Source organism: Lissotriton helveticus, chromosome 3_1, assembly GCF_964261635.1.
Source record: "Lissotriton helveticus chromosome 3_1, aLisHel1.1, whole genome shotgun sequence".
Classification (NCBI taxonomy): Eukaryota; Metazoa; Chordata; class Amphibia; order Caudata; family Salamandridae; genus Lissotriton; species Lissotriton helveticus.
Window position 1 is genome coordinate 45,663,533 of NC_136061.1, and position 18,163 is coordinate 45,681,695.

At 45.3% G+C, this 18,163-nt stretch overlaps 1 protein-coding gene across 3 annotated transcripts in view; it reads left to right on the forward strand.

The window, feature by feature from the left end:
• The window catches only part of PRKAG3 (protein kinase AMP-activated non-catalytic subunit gamma 3), a 342,332-nt gene that overhangs the window by 80,819 nt on the left and 243,350 nt on the right, over positions 1-18,163 (forward strand). For all 3 annotated transcript variants that reach the window (XR_013608551.1, XR_013608552.1, XM_078679203.1), the window contains exon 2: positions 15,615-15,725. Coding sequence is in view for 1 of the 3 variants with exons in the window: in XM_078679203.1 (XP_078535329.1) it covers positions 15,615-15,725 (111 nt within the window). In the remaining 2 variants the exon portion in view is untranslated. The remainder of the gene's footprint in view (positions 1-15,614; positions 15,726-18,163) is intronic.

Sequence of the window (18,163 nt, forward strand, 5' to 3'; positions counted from 1 at the left end):
ACTCATTGTAAACATGCCCGAAGCGTATTTTCTGTTCGCATGTTAACAACCGAACGGAATCACACGTGTTCTGGCAGCTTTCGTGCCTGGGAGCCAGGGAGTAGTGCAGATATATACAAGGCACGAGTCGGGGGTCCACGCGGGTGGACGGCGTCCCCCCACTTCTTTTACAGGGTGGATGCCGTCCGCCCTGCCAAGAAGTTGGGCCCCACTGAAAAAGATGCTGAATTCCTCTCGGTGTAATTTCCAAACACCGGGACGCTTTCAGCAGCGCCTGCACGTTGTTCTCTGCTTTCGATCACAACAACGTGCAGGTGGGGACGGGGCTCTCTTATTTCTAACTCCTGCTGGGATACTCAAAGGCCATAACAAAGTCTCAGGGTCATCAGGCCTCCTTTTGTTGGAGTCTCCTGGCTGGCAGCAGTCAGCAGCCTCACACCTGTAGCAAAGGAAGCCGAGGGCAAACAAAGGCTCACACCTTATTAGCACTTCACACATACTTAAGAGAGGCAGCTTTTCACTTTGTTCAGTCCCTTTTTAGGAGATTTGCATTCACTGTAAGAATGTCAGATGTGTTGGCCTTTCCCAGTATTTGCACAAAATAAATTACATTTACATACTCTTACTACCCTTGAGGAGGTGTTGTAATATTTTAAATATCACTATTTCTTTTAACGCACTATGGCTATAGAAAGCTTAACGCTGAGAAAAGGTAACATTGGTTTATATGTAGCCTTTAAAGGTGTGAATCTTCTGCCTAAATCAGGAGGGTTTGCAAGTATACTCGAAATGTGCTCAAATGTTCTCATGATACACCTACTAAACGTATATGTGAGGGCTTAAGATCTGATGTCACTTCTTGTGATGCCAGTTCCTATTATGTCACGCGCCGTGATGTCACACGCTGCGATGTCACGCGCCGCCATGCCACTTGCAGACTGATTAACTAGGTTAGTTCCCCCACTTCAGTTTTTATGAGTTGTGCCCTGGATATATATATATATGTGCAGAGTGGTGGCTGGCAGGCATGGAGGCGCAGGTGGTGTCAAGTCTTATTTACACAAACCGCAGCAGCGACAACATAGCAACTAAGTGCACGGGTGCAGTGTCGCCGGGGTGCTGAACCCAGGGCATTGCGACCCTTCCAAGCACCACCTGTAGCACCCACTCTTAAATTACAAACAGGAATGCACCAGGCGACGCACACAAATCACTCCGGGGGTGTAGGGAGGGGAGTGCGTTGACCTTTTTAGACCTTCAAAGAAGCCTACGCAACAGTATGTCACACATATCTGGTGGCTCAGTGGACTAATGAGTCCATTGCAGGGGCTTGTGTTTGACCTCATGGTCACAGGTTCAAATCCTGGCAGGTCCACTCAGCCTTTCATCCATCTGAGGTCGATAAAATGAGTACCATTGAGTTGGGTAACAATGAACATCTGTTATTCAGCGCCAAGAGACCTCTGGGTGAACGTGAACTTTACAAATGCAAGTTATGTTATTATACACTGATAAAATGGTGGTGTGTAAGTGAGTAAGAAAGCAGTGGCATCCTCTTTTTAAGTACTGTGGTAATTGTACAATCCGCAGCACGTGCTGTCTGTACCAGCTTTTACCAGCACACATTTTTATAAATCGTAATTACTCCCTGGTTTAGTACCACGCAGATCCTCCATCGGCTGCACGAAACTGCACAGAAAAAACTGCATGGAAAAGGGACTATTGGAGAAAAGCACAGAATCCAAGGTAAAAGCCGACGTGTACGCTGCACCCGCAGTACGCCCGCAGGGGGGTTTGGACCCGATATCACTGTGTACTCAGGATGAACTGTTAGTGGCAGACTTACCAACATCTTACACCAGGTTTGAATCACAAAAGTGAAGCAAACTGCTGCAAAATGATCATCTGGCTCTTACTTTGGAAAGTTGCATGAAAGGAACTGCATTAGTTTGCACCAAGGGGGCGTGATAATGGGTGGGATAAGAGGTTGTCATGCAGCCACCACGGGTTTTGATGCTAATCCCTATATTCTAACAAAAGCAGACTGGACTTCACACCAAAAAATAACGTTAAATGGGTCGAAATGCTATTATTTTTCCAAACTTTCTGACTTTACATGTGTGCTGTAATGTACAGCACACGTCCAAAGGGGAAAAGTTTTAAAGTTTGTCTCGGCTTAGCATTTTGTACTGGAAGAGTAACCTTCCCGTACAAAACCTATGATGCAGACACCGTTCCACTGTGGTGCATCGGTGCGTGCGTGGCGTTAGGCAGCTTTATTGTGCGCCTGCACTGGAGAGAGGGCAGGACACTGCCAGATCTTAGCAGATATGGCACTGCCCTGCTTTGCCCTCATTACACCTCATTCTTAGCGCCAGGATGCCCGCAGGGTTACAGTGCGCCCTACAAATGACATAAATAAATAAATAAAATAAATTACACAACACAGTGCAGCAACTTTGGCTGCTGCGCGCAATGTGTGAATTTTTAATAAATCTACCCCTTTATCTTACCCCTGCGCTACATCATACCTGCGTCAGGTATAATGTATGCAGAGGGGGCGTTCCTCCGCATCAAAACCTCGTAGAAGTGGTGCAGTGAAATCTATGAGATTTCACTGCGCCACTTCTAGGACGCAAATGCGTCAATATCTTACGCCTGCCTCACAGCAGGCGTAAGACTGACGCACGCCCTTTCACATGGGGCTTGCCCCATGTGAAAGAACACACTGCTGGAGTTGCGTCACTTTTGTGATACACTCCAGCAATGCGTCACTTTTGCACCCACAGATACGTCAGAAATACTGACGTATCTGTAACTCCTTGCGACATGATGCGTCATACAGTAAATATGATGCATACATCATGGCACAAGGAGGGCGCACTGAGAAGTGACGCATCGCTGCTTTCACGCAGCATTGCGTCACTTCTCATAAAAGAGGCCCTGAATATGTTTGTAGAGCGCTCGAATGCCCTATGGCGTCTTGGCGCTAGCGTCCGTAAATATGAACACATCTATAGGCATAGATGATGGCATTAAGGGACCTTCTTTTCTGAAAAATCCATGTTTTTAGTAGTTTCCTAAACTGCAGGAGGGTAGAAGATGCTTTGATACTTAGAGGCAGATTTATGAAGGCCTTGCGCCGCCGGTGCGTCACTTTTTCCCATGTTAAAAATGACGCACCGGCGGCGCAAGGCCTTCATAAATCTGCCCCTTAGAGGTTGTTAGAAGGCCTTTCTTAATGATATCATCTGTGTCGTTATGACACTCTATGTAAGTACTGCACATTGTGATGTTTCATTTACAACTGGTTAATGACATTTTTATCTCCTCTTAACTGAAAAACAATATATATATATAGTTTTATGTCGGAAGGGCAGCCTTGGGTTTCCACTGGCCTCTCTGTGGCCTGCACTCTGGGATGTGTGTTGTAGTTGGCGTGTAAAGTTCCAGGGTTGGCTGGAGAGCTGGTGTTACACAGACATACCTCTTACTTCTATTGGTCGGTATCATCTTCACAGTGACCTACAGGGGGCGTGATGATTTTGGACACCCGACCTCAGTGCTGGTTACCACTAACACAGATGGGATAAAAGATGTAGTTACATCACCACATTTTTGACCCACGTTGTCCTCAGGAGAGAGATACTTAGCATGCCCTCTGCAGCTGAGGTTTTTAATATTGTCATTCGAGAAGCGCTCTCGGGCGTTGAATGGGCGCTGAGAGACAGCACAGCAGGTTCATCTACACCCAGAGGACAGGCTGGGCGACCCTCTGGGACTTCAACCCATGACTTACAGTTCACGCTACATGTCGGCAGCAAGTCATGAACTCACTGAGCTGCCTTGGTCAGGGGGCGTCATCCTATCCTCGCCGCCAGTGTGAGAGTGGAAGAAAGGTCTGCTCCTACACAGGGGAGGTGGAAGGTTTACTCACAGCATCTCTCCACGTGCACGCTCAGCCTCATTTATAGGCGAAGAAAAGCCGGTTTTTGTGGGTGAACACGAAGAGCAATAGAGAGGTCGAGCTTCACATTTTTTTCTCATATTTAAACCATGACTGCACAGGAGGCTCATTTCCAAACACAGGGGCACTTTCAGCAGTTGTCTGCTTTCCTTCTGCAACAAGCAACACTATGCAGGCGGGGGCGGGGCTCTCTTATTTCTAACTCCTGCTGGGCCCATAACAAAGGCGGAGTATGAGGGGTCCTCAGGCCTCCTTTTGTTCGAGTCTCCTGGCTGGGAGCAGTCAGGAGCCTCACACCTGATGCAAATGCAGCAGAGGAGAAACAAAGGCTCGCACCTTGTTAGCACTTCACACATACTTAGGAGAGGCAGCTTTTCCCTTTGTTCACTCCCTGTTTAGGAGATATGCATGCACTGTAAGAACTGCAGATGTGTTGATCTTTCCCAGTATTTACAAAAAGCAAATTGCATTTATATAGAACTTACTTCCCCTGAGGAGGCTTTGAAAGTGCCACTATTTCTTCTTGTATAGCCCTACTCATCCCAAAGGTGTCAGAGCGCTTTACATCAACACGTGCTTATTACATGCACAATAAATTACATGTTTGTAAATTAATGTGCAGGATGTGTTACATAAAACTGGGGAATTGCAAGGTGTAGAAGTCACATATCATCTTTCATAGCTCACTGTGCTATTATCCCCACAAAACGTACATATGATAGACCTGCTAAACATATATGTGAGGGCTTTAGATCTGATGTCACTTCTTGTGATGCCACTTCCTGTAAAGTCGTGGTTTGTGATGCCACTTTCTACAATGTCAATTCCTGTGATGCCATGTGTGATGTCATGCGCCGTGATGTCACGTGCAGTGATGTCACACGCCGTGTTGTCACGCGCCAGGATGCCACGTGCTGTGAAGTTGCGTGCCGAGATATCGCGCGCCTTGTTGTCGTGCGCCGTGATGTCGTGTGCCGTGATGTCACTTGCATACTGCCAAACTAGGTCAGTCCCCCCACTTCTTTTTTTAGGACATGTGCCCTGCTAAAGAGCGATGAACACAGACTTGCAAATGTGGTATTTCTACTAATAAATTGCAGAATGTGTGTTTAGAAACAGTGCTTTTAGATTTCACCTGAACAGCTCTTGCGCTGTGCTTGCAAAATCGCTTGTGAAGAACAAAAATCTTAAAAGAGGCCTAGAGCCGGCCCATTACTTACATTTGATTTCCATTGGTTGGTTCCTTGTTTCCTATTGGTCAGTGCCTCGGTGTCCTTCCACTGGCTGCCGGCTCGTGCAAGTACTCTTTTTTTTCAACTTTTCGACATGCCCTTAGCAGTGCTTAATTTGTAAAATATTAGGTGCCAGGGCTCTGACCAGGAGGCCACTACAGTTTGCACCACTCATCGCCCTTGTCATCGCTGTCAAAACAACTACTAACCATCTCTCTCATATGTATATGTGACAGTTCAGATTATTCCAGGTCCCCAAAGCTAATGGAATGGAAGGGGAGGCAGGTATTAGCACTAGTTTAATGTATATTGCATTCCTAAACAACCGTTGTTCTGCTCACCTCTAAATTAGATGAGCAGCGCCACCATGTGGTAGACTGTCAACACCATACTTAGAGCAGTTAGGTGCGGTGCCGAGCACCGGAAACAAATTAAGTGCTGGTGCTGAGCACCGAAAAGCACCGGCTCAAATTAAGCACTGCTTCTTAGAGAGCGCATGCCTCTTTAGTCCAGTGGTCGAAGTGAGCGGGTTTGGAAGGGCATGGCGTGCCTGTACTTCTTTTATTAAAAAGATTCCATTCCCGGACTCTGTCTCTTCCTCACTACCCAGAGAAGACACAAACAATGTCCTCTTCCTTTCTGTGCTGGCAGCTGCCCCCCTCCCTCTTCCTAATATTCCCTCTGTTTGTCTTGCTCCTCACTTACTAAAAACCGTGACTTGAAGAAATGGTTCACAACCTCTCTTTCCTTCTTTCATTTAGTTGCTTCCCTGTGAAATGGATCCAAAAAAGAAAAACACTCTTGCGGGAAATGCCCTTTTTCTGACATTTTTCTATTCCAAAGTGCAGCCTCGGGATGGAGAGAAATAAAAGGTTTTACATATGAAAAATAAATACATAGCTACATAAAGCAAGACAGAGTGGTTGCAAAGTGGCCAGATTGGTTTTATTCACAGCCAAACACATCAGCCTCACTTTACAGACTTTGCAGTGAAACACAACTTTTGTTTTCTCGTCTTTCTTTGAACAGCATTGTTGTCACCAGGTGGGGAAGTGCACCATTCCTGAATGTATTGCAATACCTGGTTGATGGGTGGATTGGAAAACAAAATGTGTACCATGGCTCTGTGTTTATGGATGTGGTCTTTTTAAACCATACTGTTTACGTTTTGTAGGATATAAGCAATGGACATTGAAACGGTTCCCTTCAGGGCCCTGTAGTCATGTCCTTAACTTTTCAGGTAAAACCACTCGCTGATTTCTGAATAGTGAGTGAGAAATCGTTAAGGTAACCATGCTGTTTCTGCTTACATTTCACATGCTTTACTTAATCTTTCATTCCCTATGAGTGTTTGCTTTTACTTTTTTTTTAGGCAGCATATTACTCTTATCAAGTGCATAATTTGAATTGAGCCACATCCAAGTGTTTATAGCGGGCACAATTAGATTGTACCCGAAGGCGGTGTGAGTTTCTTTCAGTGGGGCAGTATGGTGTTCAGTGGGGGAGAGGATGTGGCACTATGGCCAGAGCTGCTGAATTTGGAACCGGGGAGCCGGATTCAGCCTTCATGACCAGTCCCCCAGACCACTCTCCTGAGGGAGCATATGCCCATGCTAGACCTTAGAAGGCCTCACTAGACCTTAGAAGGCCTGATGTCTTAGCACAAGCAGGTGTACCCTAGTGGTGTCAATTGTGGGTTAACCTTGAAGGCCTGTCCACCACAATCCATACTGAAGCTCATCTCCAGTCTTACGGGAACGCCTACGAAGCAGCACACCCTAGAGCACCAGTGATCCAGTCACTGTGACTCTATCAATGAGGTCACATGAACCTTGAGCAGGTTAGGGCGGTCCAAACGGTGTTACAGCACTGGGTACCAATTTTGGGTGGGTGCGTAGTGTTGCAAGTATATTATGGTTTTTGAAAAAAACTTGCTGCCTCCTTCCTGGCCTCCAGCAATTTTCAGCAACAATAAAAATGTCATGATAACTTTGGTGATTAATGTTCTTCCTAGAGAGAGATCAGAGCTTTGTCTAGTGGAAGGGTTGACTCCTGGAAAGGTAGCACAGAGGGTTAATGTGCCTGCTGCAAAGAACATGTACCATGCAGATCACAAAGTGCACATTATGTTAACTAACTTAGTAGGTTACTGCTTTTGTCAGAGACTTCCTTTTGTTACATGCAGTTTATAAGTTAAAATCCTAACATAGAACAGTGAGCTATTAAACTATACTGCCTACTATTATGGTTGTCATGTGACTTCTACACCTTGTAGTCATTTGTCTTATTATGTAACATTTCCTATGCAGTGATTTACACACGTATAAATGATTGTCTCTGTGTAGTGTGTGTGATGTAAAGTGCTCTGACACCGTACACTGGTATGAGTGGCGTTGTAAATCAAATTAAATGCATCTGAGAAAGAATGGGGTTATGGAAACTTGAGGGGGACTGTTAAAGGGTGGTACTGAGGGAGTCCAAGGCATAGGTGATCATTGGGGGCACCAACAAACATTGTTGCACAGGGCGCCACCAGCACTAAAGCCGGCCCAGCCCTCGAGGCCAGTCCTCCTCACCCAGTGGAACCTCCATTGGCCTTGTTTCAGCAGTAGTAGCTGCAACACACCAAGGATCGGCAATGCAGGATTTGCACGCACACCAAACGAAGTTTGCAAATTTCACAGTCTCTCTGCTTCATGCACAAGCACTTTTCACATGTGCTGCCTGCTCTGGAGCCACTGGAGTTATGCAGCAATGGGGGACAAAGTGATGCCGCAGTGTTGCACAGCAGTGTGGGTTCAAAGTACATTTTTAAAATGTGCCGGGGCTCAGTCAATGCTGGCTGCACGAAGCGCTTTCTTTTTATTTTCTTTAAGCCATGTTGTCCAGCAGCCCAAACTACTGTGCAACATCTTTAATAGACCTTGACAATGCCAATAGGTCTGGCGTAGGCGATACCTATCTGCTTTGCCAATGGCGGTTTATTTTGCTGTATTTACGCACACTTTTCTCCTACCGCTAATTACAGAGAAAGACGCTGGAGTCCCACCTGTGCCCAGGTGACGTCACACACTTCGCCATCCCCGGGAATCGAACCAGTGGCCAGTCTAATGCCACCCCCTTCATGCATTGCCTTTTTAATACTGAGCTACCCCTAGCGAGGTGGGCAAATGTATCTGATAGGCTTGCTTCCCCCTGCTGTAAGTATGAATGATGCTGTATTTATGGCAGGACCCCAAGTTTCCACAAGTAGGGTTGTTTTTAGGCGCAGATCATGAATAAAGGCAGTGAAGGTTGACTATCTACCTTCACAACAAACACAGGAGCATGCGCACTCACATGCTTCCTGCTTCTAGGACCGGCGGCTGAAACGGTCTCATATTGGGCTCATTCAGGTGCAGCCACCTGAAACTCAAGAAAACTGCATCTTTACAACAAGCATTGGCAAAGCCAATAGGTCCCGGCGATGCGAAAGCTATTGGCCTTGTTGATGTCTTTTAGCCATGTAGCCCAAGAGAACACAATTTAAGCAGTGAAGCCGTGATTTATCCTCGTTTTTTTGGGTTTGCACCTTTAATTTTGTTTATTTTCTGTTTTCTACAATCCGCGTTACGGCAGCCCTTTCCTACGCCTCTGTGGGTGCACACTCTGGGCCTCATTTATGAGAAATGACGTATCGCTGCGTGAAAGCAGCGATGCGTCACTTCTCAGTGCGCACTCCTTGCGTCATGATTGATGCGTCATATTTATAATATGACGAATCATGTCGCAAGGAGTTACAGATACGTCAGTATTTCTGACGTATCTGTAGGCACAAAAGTGACGCAGTGCTGGAGTGTGTCACAAAAGTGACGCAACTCCAGCAATGTGTACTTTCACATAGGCAAGTCCCATGTTGTTAGTGCCTGCGTCAGTCTGATTTTGACGCATTAGCGGCCAAGAAATTTTGCAGTGAAATCTTATAGATTTCACTGCGTCACTTCCATGACCCTTTCTTGCGTCAAAACGCCCCCCTTGCATACATTATACCTAGGTATAATGTGGCACCGGGGTTTACAAAGTGACGTATCTACCCAGATGCGTCACTTTGTAAATATGGCGCAACAATGTGCAATTTTTACGCCACTGGTGGGTCACAAAAGGTGACGCACCGGCAGCGTAAAAGTTGCGCAGGGGCTCATAAATGAGGCCCTCTGTATACTGGTATCTGGGCAGTGCAACAAATGCTGACGCTCAACTGCCTCGAAGCAACTTAACTTCATACTATGAGGCACAACATAGCTTGGTGGGTTGATGCACCTGCTGAAGAAATATATATAAATATATATATATGCAGCCTGAAGGACGCCATGGGGATGCGTCTGTTACTTGTTCCTGCTCGGCATGATATTTTTAAGGGTGAATAAAATGCTGAGTATGAGGGGCGTGTGAGAAATCTTCAGTTTCCTGTTTCTTCTAAATGCTGAGAGCATAAACAGAGGTGTTTAATTGAACCATTTAAGGCACGTGCTGTCAGAGGTTCAGGCCACTTCTTTGGCAACAGGAGGAGAGGATGTGGGCTTACGGCCAGAGCTGCCAACTATGGAGCTGAGAAACCGGGTTCGAGTCTCGGCACTGGCTCAACAACCTTTGATCCTTGACAAATCTGTTAATCTACCTGTGCCTACAAAAATAAATGTGTCCTTGTTTAAAGTAACTGGTGCTCATGTAAAGCGCTACGATAATACCTTTGAGTGGTGTTCGCGCTAATAAAACTGCATTAAAAAAGAAAGAAACGTGATCAATAAAGCCGGGTGGGCTTCATGCATCACTTTGGCCACAAAGAGCACGTGTAAATCGGTGAAGTCAGCTGCATGTTTGCTTTATATATGTGTCTGCCTGCTCTGGTATGACAACCGTATGTGTCGTACAGTCTTGGGAAGGTGCTTCGCGGATGTGTATTGTGCTGTTGGAGGTTCAAGGCAACAGGAAGAGAGGATGTGGCATCAGGGCCAGAGCTACTGACTAAGGAGCATGGAACTGGGTTTGAGTCTCGGCATGGGGCTCAACATCCTGTGATCTTGGGCAAATACCTTAGGGCCTGATTACAATCTTGGTGGATTGGATACTCCGTCACAAACGTGATGGATATTTCATCCGCCAAAATACTCGTATCATAGGATATAATGGGATTGTAATTTGGTAGACGGGATATCTGTCACGTCTGAGTACCCTGTCCGCTAAGATCGTAATCAGGCCCATAACACGTTCCATTGGCCGACGCGAGCACTACTTTCTGGGTGCTGCGCACGACCAACAGCCGACGCAGCCCCGCCCACTCTGTTAATCTCCCTGTGACTACATAAATGGATGTGCCTTGTGTAAAGTATCTGGGGCCTCATTTATGAAAAGTGATGCATCACTGTGAGAAAACAGCGATGCGTCACTTTTCATTGCGCCCTCCTTGCGACCCCAATGATGCGTCATATTTACATTATGATGCATCATTGCGCAAGGACTTACAGATACGTCAGTATTTTTGACGTATCTGTAAGCGCAAAAGTCACGCATTGCTGGGGTGTGTCACAAAAGTGACGCAACTCCAGCAATGCCTCCTTTCACATGGGGAAAGCCCCATGTGAAAGGGCCTGCGTCTGTCTTACGCCTGCTGTGAGGCAGGCGCAAGATTTTGATGCAACAGCGTCCTAAAAGTGATGCAGTGAAATCTCATCGATTTCACTTGGTCACTATTACGAGGCTTTTTGCAGGGGAACGCCCCCTCTGCATATATTATACCTGACGCAGGTATAATGTAGCGCAGGGGTTTACAAAGTGACGCATCTGCTTAGATGCGTCACTTTGTAAATAGTGCACAACAGGAGGCATGTTTTACGCCGCCAATGCGTCACAAAAAGTGACGCATCGGAAGCGCAAAACTGACGCAAGGCCTCATAAATGAGGCCCTAGGAAAGGTGCTCGAATGTGTCCTTGTGTAAAGGAACTGATGCTCTGGGCACGAGTCGGGGGTTCACGCGGTGGACGGTGTCCACCCACTTTTTTAACAGGGTGGACGCCGTCCACCCTGCCAAGAAGTTGGGCCCCACTGATAAAGATGCTGAATTCGTCCCGGGGGTCTTTTCCAAGCACCGGGACACTTCCAGCAGCACCTGCACGTTGTTATCTGCTTTAGATCAGCAACTACGAGCAGGTGGGGACGGGGCTCTCTTATTTCAGACTCCTGCTGGGCCCATAACAAAGGCGGAGTCTCAGGGGTCATCAGGCCTCCTTTTGTTGGAGTCTCCTGGCTGGCAGCATCCAGGAGCCTCACACCTGATGCAAATGAAGCGGAGGGGAAACAAAGGCTTGCACCTTGTTAGCACTTCACACATACTTAAGAGGCAGCTTTTCACTTTGTTCAGTCCCTGTTTAGGAGATATGTAAGAACTGCAGATGTGTTGATCTTTCCCAGTATTTGCACAAAATAAATAGCATTTATATAGCGCTGAGGAGGCGTTGAAATAATTTAAATATCACTATTTTTTCTGTTAAAGCACTATGGCTAGAGGAAGCTTTATGCTGACAAAAGTCAACATTGTTTTATGTGTAGCGTACAAAAGTGTGAATCTTCTGCCTAATTCAGGTGAGTTTACAAGTATACTCGAAATGTGCTCCAATGTACTCATGATACACCTGTTAAATATGCATGTGAGGGCTTAAGATCTGAAGTCACTTCTTGTGATGCCACTTCCTGTGATGTCACGTGCGTCACGCGGCGTAATGCCACTTGCTTACTGATTAACTAGGTTAGTCCCCCCACTTCTTGTTTTAGGACTGATGCCCTCCTGGTGCTCATTTAACACCTTCAGCGCGGCGTGAATTTTCGCGCTGTGTTGAAGGTTCTAAAAAATGGGCAGGGCCGTGACAGAACGGTTCCGTCATAAGCACAGCCCAACCGGCGCTCATGACGGGACCATTCCGTCACAAGCATCGAAGGGGTTAAGGCGCTCCAATAACACCTTCGGGTGGTGTTCATGCTACAGAAAACCTCATAAAAAAAGAATAATCAGGAGACGGAGGATGGAGCGAGTGAAAACACGAGCACTCGTATGGAGTGCTCTAAGACCAAGAAAAAAATAGCTCCTAAAACAGCAGCAGTGAATGGACGCAAATACTTGCTCCATGCTCTGGGAGAAAACCGAACACAGGAAGAGGCATAAAGCATTCATGCCACAGACAGATGGGGACAAAGGATTTGAGAGTGACAATAGAGCAAGCAAATGATAAACATATGGGCAGGCTGAAGCTGACATATCGAACCCAACATGTCTTTTCAAGACCTAAAAAGGAGAGCTTTTCCATAAATATGGCCCTTTTTCCTGCAGTTGTTTGTAGCTCTAACTCGACCCAAAGGTATCGGCGTGCTTGACTTGAGCAGCAGGTACTTTACACAAGGACACATTCATTTTTTGTGTGTGTATTTTTAGGCATTATTCGCTCACGCGGAATCAGTAACTCCGCATGAGCACGTAATGTGCGGGAAAGAAATGGGATAGCGCAGGAAGTATAAATGAGGCCTTCTATCTCCTGACACTAATGCCTTTTCTGCCCTTTTTGGACCTCGGTCTTCCTGTCTAGCCGCTTAACCGCGGCGTGAATTCTGCGGCGGTGCGGCAGTTTGAATAGGTGGGCGGGGCCGCGTCAGCCAATGGAAGTGCGCAGCACTACGGAGGTAGTGCTTGCGACGGCTGTTGGCCAACGGGCACAGCGAAGGGGTTAATAATACATCTAAATAGGCCACCAGTTTCCTAACTGTGCATGCCTTAGTGGCGCCCTCTTCTGTCCGCATGAATGACAAAATGTGTGGTTCATTTACACACACACACACCTGCACACATGCACGCATGCATGCACGCATACACACACACACACCAACACATACACACACTACACATTCACACACAGCCACCCACGCACACACATACACTCACACACTCTCACACACACACTCACATACACCTGCACACATGAATGCATGCATGCACGCATACACACACACACAGACCAACACATACACACACAGCCACCCACCCACGCACACACAAACACTTACACACTCACACACACACACACATACACACACACTCACACTCCCATCCATGGAAGCACATGCACACACACACACTCTATTGCCACAGACACTCACACGCCACACATACACACACTCACACACAGCCACCCACCCACGCACACACATACACTCACACACTCACACACACACGCGCGCTCACATACACACTCACACTCCATACATGCAAGCACATGCACACACACACTCTATTGCCACAAACAGACACTCACACGCCACACATACACACACTCACACACACCACACACAAACACTCACACACATACACTCACACACACACAAACACTTACACACTCACACACACACACACACACACTCACACTCCCATCCATGGAAGCACATGCACACACACACACACTCTATTGCCACAGACACTCACATGCCACACATACACACACTCACACACACCACACACAAACACTCACACACTCACACATTGGAATACCTATTGCACACTAAGGAGAGTTCATTCTTTTTTTGGGAAACAATCCTTCATCAAACAGTTTTGTTCCAAACCCTTACAGCAAAGCATAAAACCACTGTGGTGTAATCAGCGCACAGTATTGGTGTTACAAAGTTCACTATTTGAGACAATTAGGTGAAGAGAGCAGTGAGTGCACAATAAAGAAGGGTGGAGAAAAAAGGAAGACAGGAGGGTCATAGAAAGAAGACTGGAAGAGGCGGGGCAGGAACATGGTGGTGGGGTGCAGCGGGAGTGAAGTAATGGCACAGGAAAGGTCTCATGGGCCACAATGCAAATGAGAACATTGCTCCCCTCCCTCAGTCTGGTATGAAAATACAGCCAAGTTGGAGATCTCACACCCCCTATGTCCTGGTGCAGCTGCACTTGATGCACTTTTAATAGCATCACCCCTGAGGGGGTTTCACATGGGGACCACGGGTCAGAAAATTGGGGATAGACACTTCTCACCTGGCCATATGAAGCAATCCTAAACTGGACTAAACAATAGACAACAAGAGCAGGCCTGATGTCGGACCGGTAGTGGGCACCAGGGTGCTTGGGGTCATGCACAGAGGTCACGCGTGCTGTTCTTTAGAAAAGGGTCCTCAGAGACATTATGGTAGTTGAGTTTAGGTTCTCTGTGGTTTCCGGCGTCTGTCGTTCACCAGAGCCAATGGAGACATATCTTGGCCACCGTGGAAGACTGAGCTATCCGTGGTCACTAGCGCGATCTCATCTTAGTGATGCCAAGAATATTGTGCAATGATGCCAGCCGTGCAAGGGTTGGAAGGCGTACCATAGTTCCAACAGTTGAGAACCATGGGACTTCCAGCTGCTCTTCAGACCCACTAGTTTGTAAACAAACCTCTAAAGATAGTCTCTGCCCATAACCGGTGCCCACCCTGGCACAATGAACTGCACCAGGCCTCAGCAATATGAGTTCTCAATGAGGCCAAGCATGGTTCTGTTTCCCTCCCTCAACCCCTGCTGTGTGGAGGCTTCAGTCTTCTGGAGTTTCAGGAAGCAGAGAGAACCTCTCTAGGGTTCTACACCCCAAAGTCTAGTGCTGAGGTCAGGTGCCGCTTTCCCTAACCCCTTTGCTCTGCTAGAGCTGCCCCAGTTTGTGTCAATGAGCACTGGAACCCGCGCCAGAGCAGCACAGTTCATTGTACTTGCACAAAGCAGGATCTGCAGAGTGTGGCAGCCATGTTTGGAGGTTCCTGAGAGTCTCAAAAACGTATGGATGCGACAGGCTGGTAGGCGTTCATGGTCCCACCATGCGAGTATTGGAAAGACGGAGCCAACAGTAAGTGGTCACCAGTTTATTCATATGCGACCACTGGCCTCCAAGTCAAGCGGGAGCTCTCGTCCCTCAGAACCCTCGTTACCTCTCCTCAAAATACCACCCCAAGGCTACACGTCCCACCCCATCAGAACAAGGCGCCACCCAACAAGTATCATCTAGGACAGTGGGACCCCCACAAAGGAAGAGGACAGTCCAGCATTGCCCACTTTGATGCCCCCTCCAGAGTGCCACTGCCCACCATCAACATCCAATCACCACCTATCCTAGTTGGGGGTATGATGAAGGCAGGACGACAGGAAGGCCCTTCGTCTTTGGAAGTGAGCTTTATGGCACTGTGTCGGGGGTCTTCCCAGTCTCTGGTCTTCTTTGGGCTTTGGTGGCCGTTTGTGGTTAAGCCCGTTAACCAGAATTGTGAGATAAATTCATGACCTCCATGATCTGTCTTTAAGCCTTCTCCTATGTCTGAAGATACATCTGCAGAACTCCTCTAATGATTTGAAATACACTTTGTCTCTTAATAGGATAGACTTGCGGGCAGGAAGAGGAGCCAGAAGAAACCGGGATCCTCAGCCGCCGAATCCTACGCCGAGACGGAGATCAGTCCTCAGATCCGCCATCATGACCCTCGCTTGGTAAGACCAATTGGGATCCTCCCGGTCATTCCACAGGGGGAGGAAGGTCGATGGTGAGCAGTGCCACCGTTTAAGGGGCTTCGATGACAATATAAGAAAGAAATCTGTACACACTCCACATTGACGTCTCCAGGTGCTCATTAACAAAAGAAAAATAAGTCTGTGACTCACAGATTGGGGTGACCTGGGGATTCTCTAGCCACCCGGCAGCATAAGCTGTCCAATCAGACGCAAGCACACATTTCTATACCCTCACACAGAGCTGAAGTGGAGATCATGTGCTGAGACCTGATTACGCTAAATTTAGTCCTTGCCTTCTCTACTAAATCCAGCACAGATGGTCTTTTATTTGCCTGCTGAAAGTGGTTGAGGGGAGAAACACTTCAAAATTATACTACCAATTTAATCATGTTAAAAGACCACAGACTCCGAATTTCTGTTTATGGATTTCATTATAAGGCCAAAAATAATTGAATGTAAAGACACCTTAATATCAGAGAATATAGATACATGAAAATCAATACAGAGCCGAATCTACCAATATAATTTGTTCGGCATAGAAGGCATAATGTAATGAACCCCAAAATCAAAATGCAACCCAGAATTGAAGCTGAATCCAAATCCTTTTTCATGGGGAAGGAAAACAAAGGTTATCTTTCCCTACACTGCTCTCACCGAGGGTTACCCTTATTTCCCTTATCTCATACCCCAAAGGTGTCAGCACGTGTTGACTTCCTAAGAAGTACTCACGTCAATTGGGTCAGATAGCTTAAGGCTATAGAGCTCGTTCGAAGATGCTCCTTCTACTCCAAAAAATGCAGAAGTCTCCTTACTCTGTCCCTGCGCATCATACAAAAAGACAAAGTTCAGCCCCCCAAATGCATCACATGATGAACTGTTTCACTTGTAATATTTTTTCAGTAGATTTCTATAGAAGCGTTAATTAAGTTCTTCTTGTCTTCCAGTGGCCTTGAGGTTCAGATAGGCCAGGCAAGGGAGGCATCCTTCCTTCTCACCTTTCAGTCTTCTTCAAAGACATTCTGGGTATCTCCTTCAATCTAAGAATAACGATGTCGAATTCTTGCACCTGCAGAAGGATGAGAACATACTGTCCTGGCACACAAAAAAGATTCATTTAATTATTTCTTGAGCAACCAAGGATTCGAAACCAACAACAACCCGTAGTTCTGGGCCTACAGTGCAGGCAGCTTAAACGACACACAGTTACATTTATATGGGTATAAGGTCATCCTGCACATTATGCATACAGGAATTATAAGTGTCTCTAATACATGTAAAATCCTGCTTGAATGTGTACAGTACATTATATACTTATATAGCGTGAATGAGCGCATCTTAATAAACATAAAACACTGCAAACGATAAGATACATGTGAGTGCGTTTAAACCGGTACACAGACAAAATATCGATTTTTAAATATCGATATGCAAAAATATCGAAGTTTAAATATCGATATACAAAAATATCGAAGGTAAGTAATATCGACAGTTTAAATATCGATATTGGCATGATATCAGTAATATCGAAGTTGTAAATATCGATGTTAATAATATCGAAATTAATAAGTTTGATGTTACTAATATCAATTTTTAAATAAATTTAGTGTATATTATATTGTATTTATTATGTTTTATTATTTATTTTTAATGTTATTTTATTAAATATTGTCTTTTACTACTGTAGCGGGTTGTGGGTTTATAGGGGAATAGGGTGGGAAGTAATTTAATTATGTTAAATTAATTATTAATTAGTAGGAATTATTAATTAATTAATTGAGAATTATTTTTTAATTATTTTTAATTAATTTATTAATAGATAAATATGTTCTGTAGCGGGTTATGGGTTTATAGGGGAATAGGGTGGGAAGTAATTTAATAATAATTAATTAATTGATATATGTTTGTACATATTTTAATTAATAATTAATTGGTAATTAATTTCTATTAATTAGTTAATTAATTATTATAATTTTTTTACATATTTATAATTATTAATTAGTTGGTAATTAATTATTATTAATTATTTAATTACATTAATTATAGTAATTTTTTTATATATAATTTATTGTTATTCTTAATTAATTAATTGTGCAAAATAATATTAATTATTAAATTAAATTAATTACAGCAAATGTGCTAATATATTTACTTTATTGTTATTGTTAATTAATAATTAATTGGTAATTAAATAATATTAATTCATTTTGGGTACAGGGGTATTTTTAGGGTTCAGGGTCAGTTTTCAGTTCATGGGTACAGGGGTATTTTTAGAGTTCAGGGTCAGTTTTCAGTTCATGGGTAAAGGGGTATTTTTAGGGTTCAGGGTCAGTTTTCAGTTTTTGGGTAAAGGGGTATTTTTAGGGTTCAGGGTCAGTTTTCAGTTTTTGGGTAAAGGGGTATTTTTAGGGTTCTGGGTC